This window comes from Carlito syrichta, unplaced genomic scaffold (assembly GCF_000164805.1).
Source record: "Carlito syrichta isolate Samal-C Ts95f unplaced genomic scaffold, Tarsius_syrichta-2.0.1 Scaffold120475, whole genome shotgun sequence".
Classification (NCBI taxonomy): domain Eukaryota; kingdom Metazoa; phylum Chordata; class Mammalia; order Primates; family Tarsiidae; genus Carlito; species Carlito syrichta.
Window position 1 is genome coordinate 6780 of NW_007064571.1, and position 26544 is coordinate 33323.

General features: G+C 43.2%; 1 protein-coding gene across 1 annotated transcript in view; it reads right to left on the reverse strand.

The window, feature by feature from the left end:
* Positions 1-5914: 5914 nt before the first annotated feature.
* The window catches only part of CAND1 (cullin associated and neddylation dissociated 1), a 31027-nt gene continuing 10397 nt past the window's right edge, over positions 5915-26544 (reverse strand). Inside the window, exons 4-15 of the mRNA XM_008048047.2 lie at positions 25148-25271; positions 23367-23623; positions 23178-23283; positions 21653-21798; positions 18466-18758; positions 16741-16882; positions 14387-15880; positions 13514-13609; positions 10659-10828; positions 10407-10571; positions 8637-8744; positions 5915-7971 (exon numbers count right to left, since the gene is read on the reverse strand). Coding sequence (XP_008046238.1) covers positions 7747-7971; positions 8637-8744; positions 10407-10571; positions 10659-10828; positions 13514-13609; positions 14387-15880; positions 16741-16882; positions 18466-18758; positions 21653-21798; positions 23178-23283; positions 23367-23623; positions 25148-25271 — 3326 coding nt within the window. The 3' untranslated portion in view covers positions 5915-7746. The remainder of the gene's footprint in view (positions 7972-8636; positions 8745-10406; positions 10572-10658; positions 10829-13513; positions 13610-14386; positions 15881-16740; positions 16883-18465; positions 18759-21652; positions 21799-23177; positions 23284-23366; positions 23624-25147; positions 25272-26544) is intronic.

Here is a 26544-nt window from a genome sequence, read left to right on the forward strand (position 1 = left end):
AGAGGCTAGGAGGGACGAAGAGAAAGTGGGTGAGGGGGAAACACCAGTGGCAGGACCCTGTGAATAGGCCAAAGATCAGCGGCAGAGCGACTAGGGATCCGAGAAGGCGCAAAGGGGAGGTTGCTGCTAGAACAGGATGCTGGCGCGTGAGTTCAGCCAACTCTGGGCGAAAATACCCCGGCCGGAGCCTGCAGAGTGGCTGGTTGGAGCAGCGGAGACAGAGCTTCCGACAGACAGGAGGCGGCAGCGTTTGGAGGCCACCTGCACACCGTGGTGGCCATAGTTGGTAATAATTCAGATTTCAAAGTTGCTGACAGCACGTTTCTAGTGTTCTCACCACAAAGTACAGTGGAGGCGGTGGACATGTTGGTCGAACTGTTCCACAGTGCATACACGCATTGTACTTTGTACCCCGTACATATATGCAACTGTACCTTGTTGGTTCACAATAAGGATGCCAATCCCGAGGAAAATTAAGAAGCTGTGGAGCAAAGGGATGACGAGAGCAAGAGCCGTGGGGCTGGGATGCTGTGAGGAAACTCCCCCACCAGGCACAGGTGGAAAGCATCTGACTGGCCGGCACCACCAGGGAGGCTGCGGCTTTGTAGGGAAAAAGGCACCTGGACCGTGCCCGGGACACGTGGTGCTCGCCATGGAGGGGCTCGGCCCGCAGTCTCAAGAGTCACTCGCAGAGGGGTGGACCGTGACCGTGACTCTGGAAAGGCGAAGGTGCTGTGGAGGACAAGGAAGGCGGAGAGAGGGTCGCCAGTGCTCCCAAGGCGCTTGCAGGGGAAGGAACCCGAGGGCAGGAAGGAGCCGAGCCCTGCGGTGGGGTGTGCGGGGCGTGAGTGGAGCCACCCGACCCTCCCAGCCTGGCCACGAGCGCACCGCCCACCAGCACCCCATGAGGCAGGGCTGCCGGGTGTGGCTCACGCGCCTGCCCACTACGACAGGACCGGAAGAGGTGTGCCACTTCACACGACAGCACAGAGCCGGGTGTGGCTTTCCCTCCGCCAGATGTCCCCAACAGCAGCCTGGTCATCTTGGGTGCCAGGTGACACATGCAGACTCTCCGCTACCCACAACGGATGCGCGGGATGAATGACCTTGGGCTACCCCCCTCACCTGGGGACCGTGCTACAGCGAGGAATGGCACACCCTTCCTCGACCCGGTCAACCGCAGACACCATGCCTGCCACTCGGGCGACGGGTCTCACCACTCCCTCCCCCGGACTGCTCCAGTGACAGTCCATCGCTCCTCAGCAATGTGCTGCCACATGCCCTCCCATTGTCCCCAGCCGCCACCGACCTCCACCCACATCCCTGCTGGTGTCTCAGCCTTCCTACGGCCTGCTACCAGTCCTGCACGGCCCGCCATCTGCCTTCCTAGCCTCTCACTACCCCCCTTCATACTTACTCGTGCTCACCTCCTGAACAACCTGACGCTCTTGCCTCTGCCAGTGTTCCCACTAGAGGGAACACGCTTCCTGGCTTTGGACTTGGCCTGATACCCAGACCCAACCTCTGTGCCACAAATCACCCCAAACTCCGTACTTACCCTATGACACCTGTTTAACAGGAAATATGTAGCATGACAGTGTTCTCCCAAGACAGGCCCCCAAGGTCCAGCACACAGCATGAAAGAGCAGAGGGAAGGGACACGTGATCACCTCTGCCTTCGATGGGCCACTGGCAGGAACAGAGGCCTGGTCACTGGATGCCTGGCACAGGTTCTGCCAGGTGTCTGATGCAAGTTCTGATGCGTAGAACGCTGGTGGGGACTCTGGAGGGACACGTCTGCAATGGCGCTCACCTGGGAGGCCACACCTCGCAGTCTGACCCTGCTGGACTGTGTATCAGAGAATGATGGCTGCTGGAACAAACTTCAAAGTCTTTTAGTACGGTTTTTGAAAGTCTACGAATATAATTTTCAGCTACAGAGAAAACCTTTAAGTATGTAATGAAATGTCCAAGGTTTCCAGACTTACAAACCTAAGTACATTCTGCTCCTACTCACCCTCATGGCCAAGTAGCCTCATTAATATTTCAGTAACATGCCGGCACGGTGGCTCACACCTATAGTCCCAGCACTTTGGGAGGCCAAGGTGAGCCTGCTGGTTCAAGACCAGGCTGGACAACTTGGAAAGACCTCGTCTCTACAATAAAAAAAAAATAAACTAGGCATGGGAGCGCATGCCTGTAGTTGCAGCTACTTGGAAGGCTGAGGCTGAGGAATCACCCAAGACCAGCAGGCCAAGGTTGCAGGGGCTGCGAGCGTGTTATTGAATTCCTGTCTGGGTGACAGACTGAGACTCCTACTTAAAAAAAATATGTTTTTCGATGACATGTAAAAAGCAGTGAGCTTATTTTGCTTGTGCCATTTGACTCTAGTATGAGTAATTATGGCTCGAAAGCTCATTCAATGTTCTTGTTTCAACAGGCCATCTGTGTGGTGGGTTTTCTGCCATTTGGCCTACCACCGTTATTAGATAGTCCCACACATGGCTATCAAGACTCACACAAAAGCATCTTATTGCTGCCAACCACTAACTAATCCTTGACAAATAGCAAAAACCTGCTATGGTCAGCTTAGCTTAAACAGTTTTCAAATTTGGAATTTTACAAAACATCACTATTTTGCATGTCTTCAAATATCATAGCTAAATAGGAAATCACCCACATTGGGAAACGAGTCATTATTTCAAGACAAATGGACAAACTGTTCTCATGAAGGAAACATACGTTAATCATTCTGAAAATCTACCGACACACTCTTCTTTAGAGTTCAAGTAAGATCCACTAGCTGATCATGGCTACTGCCCAGCCTGCATGCAGACCATCGGTTTCAAAGCCCTCAAACTGCCTCATACTCCAGCAGCCCCTTGGCATCTGTGTTTCTACAAAGTATGCAGAAAGCAGTTATAGTCAGAGAAAAAAATAGGTTAGGGACTTTACTAACCAGTAGTTAAACTCAATGGAGGTAACATTATGTAGAGCAGAAACCTACTACTTATGCTAAATCGTGACAGTTCTAATTGGTAGCAGAGGTATTTAATGGGTGGATATAGTACTTGAAATTAGGAAAATGAAAAACTGACACTTGATGTCTGAAAACTTGTCTATGTAAACGAGAGATGTTTTTCTCTTCTCCAAAGAAATACCTATGGAGAATCTCAGTTATTTTTAGCGGCTAGAGACAAGAAAAATAAGAGATGGTCATTTTCCACCGGGATAATCCCCTCTTCCCCCCGTCCCTTGAGGGGCGGGCTGACAATATCTGAAGACAATGTTGGTTGTCACAACCAGGGATTCTAGTAGGGAGAATACAAAGATGTTGCTGAATCCTAAAATGTGTGTGAAAGCCCCCAATGGCAAAAGATCTCCAGTGTGCTAAGATAAAAATTTTTTTAAAAAAATTTTGATCCAAAAGAGTGGACATTAATTTTTCTACTAAAGCACAAATTCTAGAGGAAACGGTGAATTTTATTTCTAGAATAAGGAACCAGGAATTGATTTCCAGACTTCGAAGAAGCCTGACTTAGTTCACGTATGGTAATGACCGCGAGCAAATACACATTTGTGAGTCTTCAGAAAACACGCTGGGATCGCAGCGAGTGAGTATAGCACACACTTGGTCGCCTTTACCTATGTGAGCAGTTGGGCTTTTATCTAGTTTAAAACGGAAGTATCTGTGAAGCAAGTAAAGCAGCCTTTTGGAGTAATAGGGTTATTACAGACTATTACAATACAGGGCTACCACGGTGTCATACAATTAACCAGTCTTAAAGTACAATTCTCTAATGGGTGTTTTTGTGAATGCATTTCTTTTATTTTTTTTAGTGATGAGGTCTTGCCAAGTTGCCCAGGCTGGTCTTGACCCGCAGGCTCAGGCCATCCACTCGCCTCGGCCTCCTGAAGTGCTGGGATGACAGGCTGAGCCACCGAGCCCAGCCTGTGAGTGCATTTCAGAGCAAGACTCACTCAACAGGCACCACACATTAGTTACCAACAACAGCTAAGTACACTAATTCCAAGACTCCCTCATCTAGAAATAATTTTATTTCAAATAATGTAAGCTTTTTCTAAGACCTCAGAAAAATTGCCAGAATCACCACGGATACTCTTGAGATCAAATTAAAACAGTAGCAAGAGGCTGAGGCACAGAGACTCCAAAAGCAGAAACCCCTGTTCTGAAACCGGCCCCACTGGCGTCCACAATCCCACAAGTGTAATCAGAGGCACCACCACCCTCGGCAGTTTCCATCCAAGCTGGCTTCCTAGGAAAAACAGGCCCCATTCTGGAGTCAGAGCTAACTCTACGTTCTAAAGAGCAAACACATGTTGCGGAGGGGTCTCACCCTAAGCCACAGCAGTGTTCACAAAAGCTTTTGTAGAATTATTAAGAAAACAAGCAACATACTGTATTGGAAAAGGCAAGTGTGTGAGTTCACGCTGCATTTCCGTAAGGAACCAGTCTTATCCCAGTGAGCTTTTGGTAGCCAAATACGACTGCGTTCCATTTCTGCAACCAAAACTAAAGGAATTCTGAATAACTGGGAACGTCGGTTAAAACCAGAATATCTTTTTTCCAAATGGCAAATTAACTGTCAATGTTCCATTCCATAAATGACTAAATAAGACTTCAAAAACAGGTATAAATCTAGGGTGGCAGTGGTTTCAAAATCAGTCATCAACTTAAAATAGAGCTAGAATTCAAAATATACTCACCGAAATGTTTAAGCTCTTTAATTTTAAAATACTTACTAAGCATAATGTACCTAGAGATTGGCAATTAATTTTAACTTAGATTTTCAGTAAAACTTAGTGTGGACAGAAAACATGGCTTCTATTACCAAGTATTACTATATACTTTGTCACATGACTACAGCTTACAAGGCTCATGAACAATTGAATTTTTCAGTGACTGAGGATTTTTACACACTCATTTTGAAATTCAATCAAGACCATATAATCAGATTCATACGCCTGAGATCAAGCTGGTAAAGATATCAAGAACCTCTCCCCAAATTGGTTAATTAGACAGGCCTCCATTATTCCTTCACTATCCAAGAGAAGTATAAAGACTAATGACTAATTTGGTTAAATAAGATTACATACAAATTATGTAAATACGCAAACACTTGATGAAATCATCTTTCAACCTTTTTAAGAATTCTAATTCCTATATTAAGCAGTTTCCAGTTATCATTAACAAAACACATGACCATCATTTAAAAGATTATCATTTGGTGCTATTAATTTAGTAAACAACCTTTTAGATTAGGCCCTGCCATCCCAAAGTTCCTTTCTGCCTTTTCATAAAATAAAATAACCTCATCTCAAAACTAATCCATATTGCACTTTTTTTGAAATCAGGCAGATCTCAGCTAACAAATGTCCTCATGAAAATCAACAAGCCGCTTGTTTTTGTATTATTCACTTTTGTGTTGCATTAACACAAACTGCTTCTGTATCATTAGCTGAGGAACCTACGCATGGAGAATGGTTAAGGAGAACCGGCTCCCTGTACCCATGCTCAGGGGTGATGGCTGTGTCTGGACACCCCGCCCCTCCGTCCTAGCATCTGGACCACGTCAGCACAAGGAGCGTGGAGGTAATTCGCACGACTCAGCTTTCAGAACTTGGTACCCCTCTGCTGCTAATTTTGTTATGTATGTGTATATAGAGGCATACAAATACGAAAGCCATATGAAAGCAGTACTGGTATCTACTTCTTTAGCATGGAAAGAATTTCTATTATTCTGTTAAAAAGTGAACTGGCTTGCAAGACTCAGAAAAGCAAAACAAAACATGCACCCTGGAAGTTAAATACAAACAAGCTAAAGAAAAACCCAGCACGAGAGAGGTATTGGCTTTAACTTTAGGCAATTGACCAAGACACTCACACAACATATGCATGTCAGTCTCCTATTCAGTCCAGTCCTAGAGCCTGCAGTATTGTAGTTTATTGTGAAACCATGTAACCAAATACTTAAATATATCCACGACATCTATACCACGGTAATGCATAGTACATAATACACTAACATCTCAAAATAAAGTTCTATTACAGTTTTATGCAAATCACGGTAGAAGATGATCGATCACCTGCCACATTCTGAGATGGCACTAACTTTATGTAACGTTCCGTGTCAATGTCCAGTCCGAGTCTGTACTGGCTGCGACGTCTTCTGCATTTCATCTGAACACCTGAAATCAAGCTGTTACTCCAACAACCCCAGGATGTTATCCATTAAAATCACTGCACTGGATGTTAAAGCAGGTAAGTGATACAGCAGGAAAAGTGTTTCTAATTCACAGTTTCAAAAATAAAGGGTGCAGTTTTCAAATATCTGATTGCTTAAAAATGGCCACTCCTTTAACAACTGCCTCCTTCAATACATGTAAACTATATTTGCACAGCCTTAGGAGATGTCTTTTATTCAGAAGTTAGTTCTTACTGTTACAGGAGCACCACAAATTTGAAGGAAGAGGCTACAGCGTGAAATGAGTTCACTGAAGGGCATGTGGAATAAACGTTGGACTACAATGAAAGGTACTGCAAAAGCTTTGCTCCCCCAGCAGAGACCCCCTAAACAGGAAAAATGGTTAACACCAAATGCAGTATGTAAATTAGCTCTACAAGAGGCGGGGACAAATCAAGCTCAACTAAAAGAAAACAATCATCAGCTAACACACCCGTGACAGCGGCTTCGACTTTTCCTAAAACTAAAATTCAAAAGCATACACAGTACTTGTACCCTTTGATAAGGAATGGAGACATCCAAAGGAAATGAAAGAAAAATCGGGCTTTAAGAGTTCTAAGTGGAAACACACGCACACAAGCTGGTAACTGAGAAAAACTGATTACTTAAATATTCAAACCTTAAATGTGTAAGAAAATTTATACTAGAAAAAAGTGGCAAATTGTTATGTGACTTGATTTGCTGAAACATCTGCAAATTCACACTGGCATTAAGAAAACCGAAGTTTTGAAAATTTACTCCCCTCTCTCTCTCCAGATATGTGTTTTCTGTGCAAAAATAAATATCTGAAAATTGCACTAGTGATACTTAATTTTAACTTCTGTATTATGAATAATCTGCACATGCTGCTTTACAGACAATACATATTTTGTAAACTTGCTCATGCAAAATTAGTGTGCGCAACAGGGATATTATTGTTCACCCCCAGACTTTAAAAATGACACCTTATTATCTCTTTCTAAACTTCCAAATCCTCTAACATGTAACAGATCTTCTATGGATATTCTTCTCTGCCAGCTAAAAATCAATTTATGTTGCTGAAACAAAAAGTTAAACAAGAAAAATAAACATGGTTTTTGTCTTAAGAATTTTTGATTTTTAAATGAGAAAATTTTGTAAAAGAAAGAAATTCATGGTCACAAAATTTTAACATTTTAATCCTAAACATTACAGGGTAAAATAGATACTGGACCCTTTCTCCACACTCCATGAATCCTAACTTTCAGTTTCCATTTAAAATGTTGCCCTAACCACTAGAACATTAGTGGTTTCACAACCTCTGGATTATGGGAATACACATTTCTGAAATAAATGCTACAAAACAACAAAGGAAGAAAGCCGAACAGACTGTCTCCATGAAGGAAAAAAGTGGAATATTTTGGAGCTTTTAGACACTTCTCTTTCCATGTCTTACGATCGTTAACCTGTCAATTCAGTGCATCGTATGGTCACACGCAATGGTCCCCGACTGAACAAGCATCTAACTAGTGTCCATGGATTCCAAGTTAGTGGACGACGAATCCTTCTGGATACTCTCAAAGATGGCGGCCAGCTCAGGGTTGGAACTGATCTGAGACTGGAATTCACTCATCAGCGGGCTCTTCTCTGCCTCTGGAATGGTGAGCAGGGCCGCCACAGCTCTCATGGCGGAGCGCTTTAATTCGTCCTGCTTTTCAAACTCCTGCTTGACAGAGTTTGCCTTCACCTGTAATGAGGGACACAGATTACACGCTAGAAGCAAGCTCTTACATGAACACAATGAACACAGGATTTCCTGGTAAATAAAGCAGAGCTACTCTCTCATGAGTCTATAAGGCATATTATATTCTAAGCACAGCTGTCTACATATATATATATATTTTTTTTTTTAGCAGTCGCTGTCTCCTTGTCTTTTAAAGGAATATGTCACACAAAGCTCTGTCATAAAAACAGAAAATCCAGGCCCATATGGTTGAAACGGATAGAGAAGGACCCGAGTCTCATCTGCTTGGCACATCCCCACCAAGAAATGACTCCTCCAGCAACCCTACCGATTCACCATTCCTCAAACACCTCATAAAGAACATCTCGACGACTGCTCCTTTGACCAGACTTAAAACACTTCTTCTTGTGTGGCCCCATCTCATTTTATCCCATGCCAGTGTTTCAAAACATCTATCATGTTGTGAGAGCAATAAACAAAAACTGTTAAGAATAGCATTTCACAGTAGTGCCGAGTTTTATAAAACAGCCACTTTCGACAAGCTAACTTTTTAAACCAATTGCTACATATGGTGCCAGCTTAACTAAACCTGGAAAACCGGAGAAAGGGATTGGACAGGGATTCCAATCACGCTAAGGCCGACCTCAGTCGCACTTGGCAATTCTTACCTTGGTGGTACAGGTGGCACGCAATGGTTCAACAAGTCGGTCCAACCTCTGCAGTACTGCACTTGGACAAAGGGTGGACAGTCTCACCAACATTAAAAATGTCAGCATCTATTTGGAATTCAAAAAGACAAAATTTAGCCGTGACATTATTCTTTAAAAGCAAAATTCTAAATTCAGACAAGTCTTTTAAAAGGAAGCTTCATTTTAGTGTGACCTGCCATTCAGAGTCACAGACATGCTTCAAACCTTATCTGAGTTAATGGCGAGACTTTGTTTGTAATGTGGTCCTGAATACAAAACTAGAAAAGTGGTTTCAATCTCGGCTACACATCAGAACCACCCGGAGAACTTGAGAAACATACCCCTTCTTCAGACCCATTCTCAGACAGTTTTACTGAACCTATCAGGACAGAGCCAGAGTCAGTATTCTTTAAAAACCCCATGTGCACTAGAATTGAAAATCCCTGAACTAGAAAATTATCAAAGTGGAAGACAAGCTTTGTAACAGTTTCACTCTTTTTTTTTTTTTTTGAGATGGAGTCTCACTCTGTCGCCCAGACTGGAGTGCAGTGGCCACTCCCGGCCACCGCAGCCTCGACCTGCTGGGTTCCGGCGATCCTTCCGCCTCAGCCTTCCAAGTAGCTGGAACTACGGGCGCGTGCTACCACGTCCGGCTGATTTTTGATTTATTGTAGAGATGAGGTCTCGCCAAGTTGCCCAGGTGGGTCTCGAACCCGCGGGCTCAAGCAATCCACTCACCTCAGCCTCCCAAGGCGCAGGACTACAGGCTGAGCCAACAGATTTCGCCCTCCCACCAAAAGACCAGCTATTCAGAATGAGCCACATACAACCTGATATCCCCAAATCCTTTTTCTCATGGACCACGAGCTCCTAGAATTATAAGAATACCCCGTGGCTTCTGGGGTCTCTCTTCACTGCCCTGAGAGGCTCAGGCCACTACTGCACATGGCAACAGAGCTGGCGCTCCAGAAGCTCAGCTGAGTCACTTGCTCAGCTGCCTTCTGCCCTACTTGGCCAAAAGCCCCAAAGGGAAGCATCCATGAAAAAGACACAATGTATTTGTGAATTCTTCAATCACCCTTTTATTGTGCACACTGAGAGTGAAGATGAGCAGACAGGAAAACAAACAACAGTCATAAGCAAAATTCACGCTCCAGGTCTCAGGACGGTATGATTTCTCTCTAGTTGCTTCCTCAAAGACTGCTCTGTGCATCTGGAAACAGTTCTTCCATGTTATGCTCTCACAAAATTCTTGATATTAAACACTGTATATTAGATCAAAAAACAAAAATTCCTCAGTGTGGTGGATACTACAGTTATCATCCAGACTGGTCCCAGCGGTAGCCTAAGAGAATCAATCAAGACACTGCTGGGAAACTAAGGACACCCTGTCCAGGTAGGAGCTACAGCTCAATGCAGCCCCAAGAGATCACAGACCTGAGTCTTTCTGGACTCCTGAGGGGAAGGATGTATGGGCTACTCACCACACGGGTCTGCACAGAGCACTTCTTGGGAATTTTTCATTCACTTCTGCTTTCTCTTTCGATAAAAGGCAGTCTGGATCTCTCCTCCATGTCAACTAATGCTACACTACCTATGACTTTTGCATATTATAGTTGACAGCACTCTTGCCCAAATCCTGACAACCTGAGGTTTCTCGCTTCCACACATTAGGTAAATCACAAAGGCAACAGTTGCTACAGCAAGTCTTCTTCTAAAACATTGTATCAACAGGCATAAGCATCTTACCTTAATATCATAATGGTCCTTCAAACCATCTTCAACATGATTTAGAAATTCGAAGATATCTAGCCTATCAAGACAACTGTCTAGAAGTGTGTACATACACTCAAAAGCTGCCTTTCTAATATCCAGACCGTCATCAACCGTATGTTTAAATGGACCCATTTCTACCTGTTAAGACAAAAAAAAAGGTGTGGATACACTCTACTTCAAAGACCGGGACAAGCTTCGGTAAACAGTGTCATCTAACTAACTTACCTCTCTTATAAGCTCTTTTCTGACTTTGGTTTCATTGTAAAGATGTGGCAGAACAGTATCCAGCAGATCCCGTATCAACGATGGCTTGTTATGTGCTGCGGAGTTGAACGTGACCAAGGCTACTCTTCTAACATTCAAATCTGGGTCTTCCAAAGTCTTTAGGAAATCACCTGAGAAATTGTAAAAAAAAAAAAAAAAAAACCCAAAAAACAAACACCAGACATAATGGTAAGCTCAATATGTGATACACATTATCTCTTCTCCTAAATTGACATCATTTGTTATTGTTGGTGTCATAGTTATTTCTTCAATGAAGGATGTGGAAGTACTTAATGAAATACCAAATGAACCATAATTTTTTTTTTTGGGCAGCAACTAACATTTCTGAAGGTGAGTAGATTTTCAATTGATAACCCACCCTCAGCATCTACAATGCAGACAGCATGGAAGATGAGTCCATAGAGCTCTCCAATATTACTTTTATAGATACTTTATAAGGAGGTGGATTGCACAGAGAAGCAACAGAGCCTGCAGCCAGAAAGACCCATCACTGAATGATTCTCCACAAAGTTCTCTAAAAGCAACAACAGAAAAAGCAGGTGGGCATGGACCCATGCCTTAATAAAAATGGAAGCCCAGTCAACAAATGACAAAGAGAAACATGCCTCCAAAGCCCTATTTCTACCTTCAATAAGAAATACACGAAATCAGCAAAAAATATCAAAGGAAGAAACTACAGCCCAACACAGGACCAAAGACAAAAAGGGCACCCAGCTACTTCACTGACAGATTTCGGTCTGCTTAACTCTTGCAAATGTGGGGAAAGAAACCACAATGTGAAAGACCTCTGGCGTCCCACAGACAGCTCGAACCATTTCACACTTGCTAAATGTATGATTTAGGGCAAGTTATTGTGTGCAGGAGCCTCAGTTTCTCCGTCAGTAAAATGAGAATCATCAACCTCTGATGGCTGCTGAGCAGAATGAACAGCGCGTATGTTGCTGAATACTCTAGCTGGCACACACTAGGGATCCGCGTGTAGGTCTCACTCGTCGTTCTACTATCTCAACTCTATCACCAGCAATCTTTCAGAATACACAGGAAATGAAGGAGAGGTGACAAAAGACTCAACTGCCAACGTGGAAAAAAAAGAACTGGAAGACACAGGTGGCAAGAGAGACTTCAGACACTGTCAACCAGTCGACTCGATGTTGATTCCCAGGAATGTTGCAGCACTGAATACAAAAAAAAAAGTTTCCAAGGCAACACAAATATACCAAACAAATCCTCCCCAACCTTTTGTTTGCACAGAATTACTAAATGGGTGATACTAGAAGAACATCTAAAAGAGGCGTGTGTGCTTTCAGTGACGCATCTTGAATACTGCTGCTATCACAGATACAACGGGGTCACAGAGTAGGATCACTGGTCCTTAGCTCCATGGTCTAGGAATCTCCACTTTTTTTTTTTTTTTGAGTTGGTGTCTCACTCTGTTGCCCAGGCTGGAGTGCAGTAGCATGCTCACGGCCACCGAAACCTCAACCCGCTGGGCTCAGGTGATCCCTTCCGCTTCAGCCTTCAACTAGCTGGAACTACAGGCACGTGCCACTATGCCTGGCTAATTTTTTGATTTATTGTAGAAATGAAGTCTCACCAAGTTGCCCAGGCTGGTCTTGAACCTGTGGGCTCAGGCAATCTTACCTCGGCCTCCTAAAGTGCTGGGATTATAGGCGTGAGCCACTATGCCGTACCCGGCCTGGAATGTCCATTTTAAAAAGATTCCTAGGTGGTTCTGACGTTCAAACAGTCCCAAATACTGAATGTGGACCAACAATGCACACTCGGGGGCTGCTGTCAACCCAGAATGATGTTCCCAGAGACGCTGCACTGGCTTCTGCTTCTGTCTGATCTCACATAAAACCAGAATGTGAGTGAATATATCAAAGCAAAAAGCCAGAGGAACAGATCTAGGTGTTGTCCAGGTCCTAGTCGTAGCGCCCATGTGTGCCAGGGTCTGCCCCACTCTCAACTGGCAGTCCCGTTATACAGATCAAATGTTCAACTGTGCCTTTCTCCTTTCTGGCACACTGAAGAATGGCACCACGCCATGAGGTGTCTCTGCCAAATTCCTCATCCCTCTCTGCTGCTCTCTCTCATCTCCTGTCCTCAAAAAAGTCCCAAACTGAGTTCTGAGGGTTTTTAGCTACTACCGCCAGCTCTAGGAAAACCAATGATGAAAGCAATAAAGCACAGGGAATCCCCAAAGCGAATTCTTATCTTCCCAGAACTAGAGGACCCTAGCTTTTCTCGGGTGTCTCCTCTTAGTTCTTCTGGGAATTAGCCCTACCCAACTTGAGCGTGGATATTCTAAGCGGTTTTCACCTTCCACGTGGAAGTCTCCACATACCCCCTTGGGAGCTGGATGACTACAAACAACAAGAGAAAACAGGGGCCCTGACAGCTCCAGTGAGCCTCATTTACACCTGGGAGGAAGCTTCCGGCTGGAAAGGTTCATCTGGTACATTTGCTTTATCCATTAATGCTATCTTAGATCATCTCAAACATAGGATTATCAAATATGTAGTGGACTCTAAAGATAAGCTGATATATTTAAAAATCTCCATTGTTTGCAAAATCATCTGGTAAATGACAAACCAAGGAATGACAACACAAGCAAATACAATCTGCTACAGTCTGCAAAAGATCATACATGATCAATTCTCTTTTTAATGAAGCAATTATTTTATGAGCATTTCAATTCCTCGGTGAACTTTTCGGTTACTGAAATTTCGGTTGACAATTATTCTAATTCCCAAAAATCATTCATCAGTACGTTTGCCTTGGTTTCCACTTACCTATGCAGTTCTTTAACAGTGGGTCAATAGGCTGTGGGTGGTCAGAAATTGTGAACTTCACAGCTGTAACCACTGAGCTCCGGGCATAGGAAGAGCCTAATAAAAAATAAATCGCACACCTGTTGGTACGCAGTCTACTGAAACCCATGGACAGCATTTCGCATTTCAAACCACTGCAGGTAACACCAGGGTCTTCATTTCCTTACAATTCTCTTTGGCCAGGAAGGGTATTTCTTATTGCACTTGTGATTCTAAAGGAACAAGGTTTACTTACCTTATAAAACATGACACCCATGAGATTTAAAAAGAAGCAGCTTCTGGAAGGAGGGACCTGATGCAGCAGTGGAGGAGACTGCCCTCACAAAGGGGAACTGGTTACGTCCATAAATAGCTTATAACGTTTTTAATTTTTATTAAAAAAGAAAGCAATTTCTAAGACTGACTGACCACTATACCTTCTGACTGTCTAATGGGAGTGACACTGGTAAATCTGAGCTCTTCTAGGTGCTTCCATTTGAACAAAGTACTTTCAACCAATTTTAGTGGTAGAATTACTACTAGCAAGCTCTTCAGATTATATTAAGTCAAAAAATATTTGTCTTTTGCACATCTTAAGACAAAATGGCAACGCTAAAAATGCAGCCATCACGAGGAACTAGAACAGATTGATTTCACCATTATCTAATTAACCCTATCCTTTAAAACAAAATATTACTTGAATTTAGCACCATATTATGACAAAAGACCGTATGCTTTCATCATATTTAGCGAATACATGCAAGAAAAGACAGGGCTTAACTTCCTCATCAAGCATCTTTCAAGGCAACCAACTGTTCAAAAAATTTTTTTAGTAAGAAAAATCCAGATACCCACCCGATATCAAGTATCCCTTAAGCCTTGGGAGAAGAGTTTCTGGATCAATTAGAGTGAGTTTTCCCAGACATTCAGCAACAACATTTCTGGTTCCTTCTTCTGCACACTCACAGTGCTTTAGTAATAAGGCCCAGATGTTTTCAACATACGGTTTAAGGCCCAACACTGATGCAGAGCTAATAATTTCCTTCAAGGAGTGAAGCAGAAGATACTGCCTTTTGGGCTGACTGGTTATCTCTTGCAGGACGAACGGCAGATACTCCGGAAGGTTGCCTACGCTAATGCTGCCTAACGCATAGGATGCAGCTGACTTCACTTCTTCACTAGGAGATGAGAAGGCTTCCAAGATCACAGATTTGAGTTCCAACTGCCCACTTAAGTCAATATGGTGCCCAACTTCTCCAAGAGAAAGCAGAGCTAAGAGACGAATAGAATCTGTGGACCTCGAGTTCTTGACATCTTGAATAAACTGACCTACCACAGCGGGGCCCTCCTTGGGGCATGCTCGAGTGAGTGCCGCCACGCACTTGGCAATGGAGTAGTAAGACTGCTTATGAGTGAGGGCTGTGCTCTGTGAGTAGACCGGGCCAGTCAGCATGCGCAGCAAGTCCATGTACCCGAGACTGTTTGTTCCTGTGACGACCAGGGCTTGGAAGAAGTCCAGCATGGCACTGAGGGCACCCCCCTGCAATAAGGGTGACCGCACGAGTCCGATCAGCTCGTTGAGAATGGATCCACTTATCTTTGAGAGGGAGGAGGGATACACCTTCGCCAGGGTGGTGAGGAAGCTGATGGCCATCTGGGAGACATGCATGTCGCTCTCACTGATGAGTGGCGGGAGCTCATCCAGAACCGCGTCGATCATGGCGGCTGTCAAGCTGTCACTGTAGTTCTTTATGAGGATATCCAGGGCAGAGAGGGTGCCCAGTTTCAGAGCTCGCTGGTTTTTTCGGAGGAACGAAGCCAGGATGGGAACCCCTTCTCCCAGGACAGGTCTCAAGTCTATCTTCAGAGGTGACCCAGCAATCAGCGTCAACGCCTTCACCGTCGTTAGCCGGGTGATTTCATTCTTTAGTCTCTCCAAGAAAATCTGAAGCGTATTAGGCAAATCAGAGCCCAAGTTGTCTCCAAGGCTGCAAATAATCTGTCCCATGCAGGAAATAGCCCTTTCCTTGACTTCCTGGTCAATGTCAGCTGCTTTTAATCTCTTGATGGTGCAGGTAAAGAGATCCTTGATGTAAGGAGTTGCATCAAATGAGGAAGGCTGATCCAAAGGGCGAATCACCTTGACGAGCTGCTGAGTCACAAGGAGAGCTTCCGACGTAATCTTGTAAAAGGGGTCTCCGACACAGGCCACCACGGGAGGAACCAGGGCCTGGACGTGAGGGTGGAAGGCCTGAGGAGAGTGGTTACAAAGGATCACATAGAGACAAGAGAGGGCATCAATCTTCAGGTTCGAGGAGCTCGATTTATCATTCAGTGAGAAAATAATTCCTAAAAAGCAACACAAAAGTCAGTCAGTGCTGTGTAGTTTAAGGCTGAAACTCTCTTTTTTTGTGTGAGCTGGAGTCTCACTCTGTTGCCCAGGCTGGAGTGCAGTGGCACATTCATGGCCACCACAGCCTTGACCTGCTGAACTCAGAGTTCAAAGTTGCTGGGATGACAGGCGCACACCACCATGCCCAGGTAATTTTTTGATTTATTGTAGAGATAAGGTCTCACCAAGTTGCCCAGTCTGGTCCTGAACCTGTGGGCTCAGGCAATCCTCCCTCCTCGGCTTCCCAAAGTGCCTGCTGGCGAAGGCAGAAAAATTTAAATATCAAACCCAAAAGACTGCTAGAGATCCCACTTCATCACATTATCTCTAAAGTAGTAGAAACTTTACAATCTATAATAAATATTAAAACCAGGTTGGGCTCGGTGGCTCAGCCTGAATCTGTAGGTTCGAGACCAGCCCAGGGAATTTGGCGAGACCGCATCTCTACAATAAATTAAAAATGAGCTGGGCATGGTAACGTGTGCCTGTAGTTCTGGCTACTTGGAAGGCTGAGGCGGAAGGATTGCCAGGTCGACGCTGTGGTGGCCGTGAGTGTGCCACTGCATTCCAGCCTGGGCAACAGAGTGAGACTCCAACTCAATAAATAAATAAATAAATATTAAAACCAAAGTCTTTAGGGTAAGATCTTCAACTCTTTGCTTGCAAATTTATAATTTCAGGCACTCAAGATGATGAGATTAAAAAGTTAGTTCTATGTGCAGATTAAGTTGTCACAAATTACCCTTTTAAAGGAAACAGTTATTTAAGCTTATCTAAGGCTCAATAAGTCCCAAGAGAGTTACTGCTTCCTTCATACCTGGTACAAGTACAGGAATGTGCTGCGTCAGGGCTCCAGGTAACACGTTTACCAGTTCAGTTAACATGTTAAAACAACACTGTCGAGTCTTCACGCTTTTTTCTTTCATCTGTTTGTGCAGAGCTTTAACGATGTTGGGAACCTGCAATTATTACATACTCTTAGCTGGCTCAGTCACTGGTATCTCCTCAGTACACATCACATGAGTTATGAAGAAAGGGAAGAATTTCTCACGCAGCTATGGCTGACTGCTATTACTAACACTGATGAGACTGCCAGATACAAAGCTTGTTCCATGTATTATACATGTTCTCTTAAAACTATTTGCTTGATGAGAAATTAGAGAAAAGATACCATTCAGCTTTCTGGAGAGCAACACATCTTGATTAATTTTTAACTATGAAATGCACACAACTATAAAGAAATTAACCAAATAATAAAACGTGTTCAACCAAAAACTGAGGAGTGCAATTTATAAACGGTATTTTAAATGAAAGTAGAACAGATGAGCATCAAAGGAAATAAGACAAATTAGGGAGAAACAACCATCAAACATGTCTTTTTTTTCTGCTTTCAGTTTGCTGTTATAAGGAATCAACCTAAATTCAAACGTAGCTACAAGGAGCAGAGGCAACATTCTAAGACGCCCACTCTTAACTTCCTAGTGTCTGCTAGTCAGAAAAACTTTAAAAGTTTTGTGACAAACCTTACACAGCCAAACTATAGATGGAGCTTCTAAAATCCCTCAGTAGCAAAGATTAAAAGCAAAAACAAAGTAAGATCCCAGCAAAACCACACAGACATATCGTAACTGCACAATTACCTGAGAACTAGGGCCTCAACAATCCTCTACCTGACTTCCCACAGCACTATCAGAATTGCGGGCAACTCCACACGTGCTGCGGTGCTCACAGCCTCCCCACACTCTAGCTCACTTCCTACCACACTCCCATCTCCAAAGGCCACCTTCACAAGGCAGTCTGGCACAAATGTACTTATCGGCACTCCTTGAAAATAATACAGGTCCGGTATGTGTGGCCCCTCCCATGGCTTAATCCCTTTCCAGACCTGTCTTGTCATCTATAAAAATGGACCTAGGAATCACCTGCCCCCCCAGCCCCCCAGAGCTGCTCTAAGGCACTACATAAGATAGGACAATGCCTGGCACATACTAAACATCCGATCAATGGGAGTGACTGGCTCTAGCATTAAGGGACTCAAGTGATAACCACAGACTTCACAAGTGAGAGCAGGCACCTACCAGACACTCACTAGGCTGCAGGCACACACTGAGCACTCGACAGGGATCACCTCCTCTCTCACTACCCTGCAAGGATTTCTAAGTCAACCCTTGCAACAAGTGAGGAAAGTGAGACATACTAGAATAACGAAACAGCTTGTCCAAGATCACACAGCCATATCAGCAGGGAAGCTGGCTATGTGAACAGAACCTGTCTGACTCCACAGCTCTAAGATGTCTTCATTGAAATCAAAGGTAAAGATTACTGCATCTCAGCAGTATTTTCTTGCTGTTCATCAAGTAAAATCAAGACCACTTCTATGAGAATAAACACTTTGTAAGTGACATACTATGAACATGCATTCACTGCTATACAAACCTATCCCTGAACCCTCTGCTTCCCCGAAGACAGTCCACGACTTGCACTTCCATGTGACAACCACATTTCTACAGTGCCACGTGCCTGCCCGAGCTTTGACACCCACCTGGCTCTGCAGCATCGTCAAAGGCGTCTCTCCCTGCTCCATGGCATCAGGGTCACACAGCCAACTCTGCACAGGACGAGTTTGCTTCAAAAGAGAAAGGTATGCGTGAAAGACATCTGCCTTGACATTCTCTTCGCGCTCTTTAAATCGGGATATCAGTGCAGGAGAGACGGTCTTGTAGAATTCTGGAAGCATCTCATGCCTGGTGCTAACCACAGCGTCCAAGCACTTGGCAGCTGCGCGTCTCACTTTCCAGCTCATGTCATCATCGTCACTGTATTCATCATCGCTACCTAAGGGGGAAGTTTTCATGTCAACAGGCTCTTCATCCCATCATTTATTACAGACAGTGAATTAACATCTTAATCAAGACAGTTCATCCAACTTTTCACTACCACTTAGGCCATGGCAATGAGAAAGGTTTGGGCAACTTAAACCTAAGTGATGCAGAGCTCGTCACTTACAGACATTTGCACATGAATTAACTTTAAAACAATCATCATCATTGTGACTTTAATTTGTTAAGTATTTTCTCAATCATTGTGAGTAATGAACTGTTCCTTATTTATAACACTTTAAAATCATTAACTAGCAATCCCAGCACTTTGGGAGGCCGAGGTGAGTGGACTGCCTGAGCCCGCAGGTTCGAGACCCACCCAGGCAATTTGGCAAGAGCTCATCTCTACAATAAATCAAAAATTAGCCAGGTGTGGTAGTGCGCGCCCACAGTTCCAGCTACTTGGAAGGTTGAGGAGGAAGGATCGCCGGAGCCCAGCAGGTCGAGGCTGCGGGGGCCAGGAGCGTGCCACTGCACTCCAGTCTAGGTGACAGAGTAAGATTCCAACTCAAAAAAAAAAATAAAAATAAAAAATAAAAATAAATCATTAGTTAACAGATTAAACCTCTTTGTAATGTAGATATTTGTAAAGTGACATATTTCCAGTCTTCAAAGAAAATTCAAAGGACTACTTAACCCTACAGGTATATCAAGCAATCAGGGAGTTTAGGGGATAAACTGTGAAATGGATTTGTGGCTACAGATGACGTGATGGAAAGAACGGCTACGAATCTCAAGGACATGCTACTGAGCTCGTGTTCTTCAGTGAGAAAGAGTGCTGCCATCAGCTTTGCGACCACAAGGCTTTTCACTCAACTTGCTGACAGGCTATAAGGAACCAGCATGTATGTTCCCAACCTTTCACGCTTGTGTCTTAATGTACTTTAAGAAAACCATATTTTCTTAATTATAACAAGAAAATGCTGCCCACTTGACAAAAGACCATCTTCTCCAAACTCCTGACGCTAAACTTTATACATTCCAAGCATAAGCTTCAAGAGGTACATCTCACACTTGTGTACGTATAAAATCCCTGAAAAGTATTTCCTTCTAATATAAACAGTAAGGTGGAAAATATCAGCACTTCTCACAAGGGTCTAACATTATCTAACAGCAATTTTGGTGTTCAATGCATCCGTGACAGCACGTGGAAGTACTTGGCTTGCTGTTGAGCACACTCAAAACCAACACCCCAAACCTGGGGCCTGTACTGCGATGGCTTTCCTCAAAGGATTTTCATGTTATAATACCAGCTAACATCGCCCCTTATTAATACATCACAGTTTCTGAGTACCTGTTTTGTGTCCAAGCACTGTCCTATGTCCTGTAAAAAAGCAGTCAGTCAAAAAATCAAAATGTCTAGCCCTCATGAAGCTCTTGTCCTAGCAGGTGGGAGACAGTTAGTTACAGTTTGTCAGAAAGTGATTAAGTGTGATAAAGAAAACGAACGCTGAAAAAAGGAGATCAGTGCATGGCAAGGGAGGGAAAAGTTCTGAGATGGAGGAATCAGGTATGACCCCAAGGCTTTTGGTCTGAGAAACTACGAAGAATGGAGGTGAAAAAGAGAAAAGAAGACGTTACTGACGTCCACGTAACAACAGTATCAACAAAGCAGCTGCATATGAGCCTGAATTCACAGGAGGGATCTGTAGTACAGGCAAGGTCTGGGCAGTCAGCACACTGATAGTAAAGCCAGGAGACCCACCAAGACCAACAAGAAAGTCAAGAGTCAATGGATAAGGCCAAGGGCCAAGCCTCGGGAAAGTCTGAGTTCAGCGAGAAGGGTGATGAGGAAGAGCCAGCATGCAGGACGGATGAGTCACCACAACAACAGGACCGAGACCAGGCCTCGTGTGGCATTCCAGAAGCGGAGGAGAGATAGCTACTGAGTGAGATGGAGCAGGATGACAGGCAGAGTCCAACGCTCACTGGAGAAGGGGGTTCGAGAGGAGAGCAGCGAGCCGAGCAGCATTCTCCCAAGGAGCTCTGTCGCAGAGGCAGAACCCGGGCAGTGGCTGCTAGAGGAAGACAGAGGCCAAGGGAGAGTTTCTATCAGTGTTCGTTAAGGATGGCTGAGATGACAGACTCCACGGGAAGCCACTGCCTACACTCAAAGAACCAAACTTAAAAACCACAAGAACCCACAAACATACACCATACCCATTCACCTAAGCATCTCTACTTTTTCTTCCAACACACACACAGCAACCCCCACGTGTGCAGTCCACGTGCTTGAAACACTGTTTCTTCCATAAACACCATAAATCATAGGTGAAGACACAATCTCAGGGGCCTCAGAAATGTTTAGGTTATCATGAAAGTTCAATGGGGCCTCAAACAATATTTAGGATTTTTTCACAAATATGTAAACCATTACTGCTTCCAATCCACTGCCCAGAATATGTACATCTACAGATTCGAGCTTTTTAAGAACTTTGCTTTATCTCCTTACGAAAACACTTTGTAGAAGATTTGAATAATACTGAAGAACAAAAATATATAGTTGCCAGTCAAGAGAAGACTAGTAATATTACTAGTCATAAATATGGAGAATTTTTTGTTTATTTAAAAAGACTGGGACACAGTAAAAATTTTTGTTACCAACTTTGCACTCATCTTGTTAATAGCATGAATACACACTTTCCCAGACATAACTTTGAACGTGTTGTATAGCAGCCCAACACATGGGCACCCCTAATGTAATCAATTTGCCACTGTCAAATACTGCAGCCATTTCCATTACTACAAATGAATAAAACACACGAGACCCAGCCTGAGTCAAGACTCTTCTCCACCTGTAACACGGCCTGTCCCACACTGAGTGGATCCCTCTTATCCAGCCGGGAATACCTTGATCGTCGTCGTCAGCACCGTCAGCATCCATTGCATTCTCATCTTCATCTTCATCATCATAATTGTAATTTGGATCATAGGTGAGATATTTAAGACATATATTGATAATGGTAGATACGTGAGGATACACTTCCTTAGGACATCTGAAGACAGAAAAGAGGCCTCCTTCAACCGCAGCACTTTTCTCCTGGAGTCACCACCTGCCACATTTCGCTTCATTATCAGCAATAACACAATTACAGCAGCTCCCAGAGGACTCAGCACCAATGACCCCTGACTATTCTCTCTCGTGGACTTCATGTTTTAATAGATGTACCTTTCAGACTGCCATGTATTTTGTCCATTTTAGGAGGAAGTCCCCACCAACATTTTGACAATGTTATGGTTAATGTGGGACCACAGAGTGAGAAATCAGCATATCCTCAGTCTTCTCTACGTGTTACGAAGAGACCAACCCTAGATGAGCGCGTCTTCAACAACTAGGATAACTTGCAGAAATTCCAGGGCAGGCCGGGCACAGAGGGAGGCCAGGTGAGAGAACTGCCCAAGCCCGCGGGCTCGAGACCAGCCTGGGCAACTTGGCGAGATTCCCATCTCTACAATAAATCAAAAAATTAGCTGGGCAGGGTGGCGCGCACCTGGGGGGATTCCAGCTACTTGAAAAGTGGAAGGATTGTCTGAGCTCAGAAGGTTGGGGCTGCAGTGGCCGTGAGCGTGCCACTGAACTGCACTCCAGCCTGGGCGACCAAGTGAGACATAGACTTAAAAAAAAAAAAAAAAAAAAGAAATTCCATGCATATTCAGCCAGGCTTGGTCTTCTTGCTATATGATAGGGGACAGGCCATATTATAAAAAAAAAGAAATAATTTGAGTTTCTCAATGACAGGAAATGAATCCCACAACTTCTTACAAGATATGCTCATAAAGCCACTTCTCAAGCCTCTGAGTGGCAAGGGACAATTGCAAATAACAACGAGTGAGGTCTCAAGACCCTGTGCTCTTTACTAGCCAAAGGCAAAAAGTCTGTTACTCACCCAATACTGCCTTATAGCATACAAATGCACAATTTTACCAAACTCTGAAACACCAGTACCAAGGTTTCCAAATTGAGAATCACTGACCTAGCTAAATGAGTATGACAGACCTGAAATTCACTATACTTCTGACAGATAATTCATTTACCCCACTGCTCTCTCAGGATAGACTAGGTTGTTACACTGGCATCTCTTTCCCTCTTAAGAGGTTAAACAAAAAATAATTATACATACTTTTCCCAAGTTATTTCATAAAGTCCTAACAATAAGAAGGAAACATTTTCAAAATAAAGATGATGACCACATTTTATAATAGTAAGATGATGTTAGCGACAAATGTTGTATTGGTTGTAACTGTTGAATGAGAAACTTAAACACATCTGAAATTCAATAGGCTGTTTCTCCTCGCACACCTAACCTAGACCTTAATTATGACTCTATCCTTAAGGAAAAGTTTACTTAAAAAAAAAAAGACCTTAAAAACATACCTTCTTACAAATGATTCAAAGGCTTGAATGCAGTACTCTCTTAATTCATCATCATCAACATTACAAAACTTTACCACCAAAGGAATTATCTTCTCAAGGTATTCACCTAAGAAAAGCAAACTGGCTCTTAAAAACATGCATCAATTCTTACAGATTAAAGAAAACTTCCAAATATTTAAAAATTCTTACCTATTCTATGACCAGCTTGTCTACTAATAGCAGCAATACACTGTATATAGGTTCTTGTTGTTGACATGGAATCATTTTTGGACAACTCTGACAGCAGATGTTCAATAAGATCTACAAAAACTATATTTCCACAGCTCATAACCAGATGGCCAAGAGCGATAATGGTTCTTTTCCTCACTGCAAGTCTAGGGCTGGTCAACTGGGGAAGCAGACAGGTCAGAATTGAAGGATGGAAATTAACAAGAAGTCCTCCTTGCCTTAAAGTAAAATAAGAAAGAAAACAACAAATGAATTCAAGGTGTCTGAACACTACCAAAATGTCTGGCCTCTGACTTCAATGCAAATATTCAGAGTATACATTCAGTTGAGACTAATCCAAACTCAGAACGAAAAGGAAGTTGAATTCTTCTTCTTTGTCGATGCCACTGCAAACCTGAGCTAAGTGAATACAGCTTTGAGATGTATATTCCCAAACTAACTCCTGAAATCTGGACCTAAACTCCCACCCTACAGGATATCCAACCAGCTAACTTGAGAAAACGTTAAATTAAAAAACAATGATAATCTTGTCACGTTTCTCTTTCCAAACTCTCTAAGTGATTTTCTCTATTGGTTGTCGCTTTTGGGGGTTTACAACATTCAAAACTTCTTCTTCCATACATCGATATACTAAGCTTCCTCGGTCCTGCTGATCCAACACCTCCTTCCCAATCACCTCACCTTCACAGTCCAGGGCACTAGTACTCACACATGGCCAGGATAGCCAAGGTCAGTGGTCACATCACACACAGGACAGAAAAGTCTGAATAGCCACTGCTCACCAAATTAAGCATAAATTCCCCACCCACCTCAAAATGGCCCCAATGTACTCAAACGATTCCCTACTACTTTTCCGATCATTCTGGAATCTGGAAAACTACTTGTGCCTATGTCCTCCACACCTAGGCACACCCAACTACCGAGGTGACCCCATCCTTCCCAACTCAACTTAAATGCCACCCTTTTCTTAAGAACGCTTTCTTGAATGTCCCACTGGAGACCCCAAAGCACACCACACTCCCAGCTAGTCTTTAGTCCTCTTCTGCCTTGTGGTCATCTGTGTTCTTATCTCCTCGCATCTTCTCACCACACACACAATCCACATGCGCGTGCATGCGCGCGCACACGAGAGCACTTCGTTAATTCTAAGTCGAACTAAATTTTCCACAAATAACACACACAAATAATGATGACCTGTAATTACGATGAAAAGCAAGGATAAACTGAAACTGACAGGTCCTTCAAGTTACTTTCTCCCAGGAGTTGCTTAGGGTCTACCTCTCTTCCAAAAGTTGACTTCCAAAAACAAGGGAAAAACAATGGATGTATAAAAATCAAGCTCCTCCCTCCCCAAAACATGCAGTATAAACACGGATGCTGAAGACCACACCACCATTTTTTTACTGGAAAGTCCTAACTCCCATGGCCGCATCTCCTTATCTAAGTAGATCACTGAACTCAAGAATACAAGAGTAAAACAAAACATAAACTCCACTGAAAAATGTAAAACCACAAATTGCATTAGTTACCTTTCAGAACTACAAAACACACGCTGTTATGCAATATTACATGAGCATAATTAGCTTATTTCTCCCCTCACCTCTCTGCTGCACACATTTATGAAACAGCCATCATTTAAACATGCATAATTTTAGAGCAGGCTTTATTTTATTTACCAGAAAATTTTAAACAAGCGGATGTAGCATCTATATCACCAGGACTGTGAATAACAGGCACATTACCTGCTCAACATATCAGCCATGATATCCAAGGCTTCCAGTTGTACGGAGACATCTTCCTGTTTTGCTATTGCACTGGTAAGACGCCCAGTAATCTTTTTACATACATTAGCAGCTAATGCAGAGCCTGCATGAATAAGAAACCAATGATAATTTCAAGGCAAGCATGCTGAAGATTTAACAACTCTACACTTGATCATGAGACTCAGAGACCCATGTCAGAAAAATATGTTTCAAAACAGGCTGCTTCTCAGCGAAGTAACGTAGTAGACAAAAACAAGGATCAGAGATAACGGCAGAAGGTGTACGGGATGAGGGAAAACAACACAGACGCAGCAGATTTCGCTGCTAGCTGTGTCCACGCCCTGGCATGAATGCTTGCTGCAGGGCCTGGGGCAGCTGTGTGCTGTGTCTCTACAGTGAGAGGCTGCCAGCTTCTCTACTCGAGTCCTCTTTTCTAGCAACCTACCCAGCCTGTTCACTTCAGTGAATTAAAAAGCACACATTCTGAACTCCAACGCTCAGCAATTTCCTTTTAAAAAAATTAACAGATAGCTACAACCTCTAACAAGTTCCTATCTAACCCAAAGATTCTATAACTTCATCGTAAAGCAGGAATGTTGTACCAAGACTCACAAATCAGTAAAGTAGGTCATGTTGCTATTGGTAAGTGAGAAGAAAAAGAACAAGTAATGATGAAAGTAAAAATCTGAATGGCTAAAATATTTCTTGAGAACCAGAAAATAGCTAAATGCAAACATGCCTCAATAAGAGGAAAAAAAATGAAGAAAATACCCATATAGCTAATTACAAACAACATACTTTAGAGTTGGTGATATGTTTTATTGAAATAAGTAACTACTTAATAAGGGTAAAATAACTGGCATGAAAAAGCATTCATTTTGGGTTAAAAGATAATGGGTTTGAATCTTCATCCAACCAAGTACTCAAACCTTTGGGTGAATTAACTTAATCTCTCTGAATTTTAGTTCCCCAACTACAAACTAGGCGAAGAAATTGAGATCTCCCATGTGGCTGATGTTCAGACTAACTAAAATAACACACATGCGGCATTCAGCATGACAACTAGCTCAGTGAGTGATTTATTAATGAGTGGCAACAACATATCAAGACTACATTATTATCAATTTAAATCTCCTCAAAATAAAAGAGAAGATAATTTTGCCCTATTTGTGGATGAAACTTAACTTTTATACTGCTAATTTTAGCAACTGTTAAGTACTCTAGACCAATTCTAAAACATGTATTACCTAGACATTTCTGTCAGAGGTCAAAAGCTAACTGACAAATTTCTTAACCACAGTTTTAAACTGTTTGACTTCCAAATGGCTATAAAAGGCTCAGCTGCAATTAAAGCTACTAGTAAACTGAATTATTTT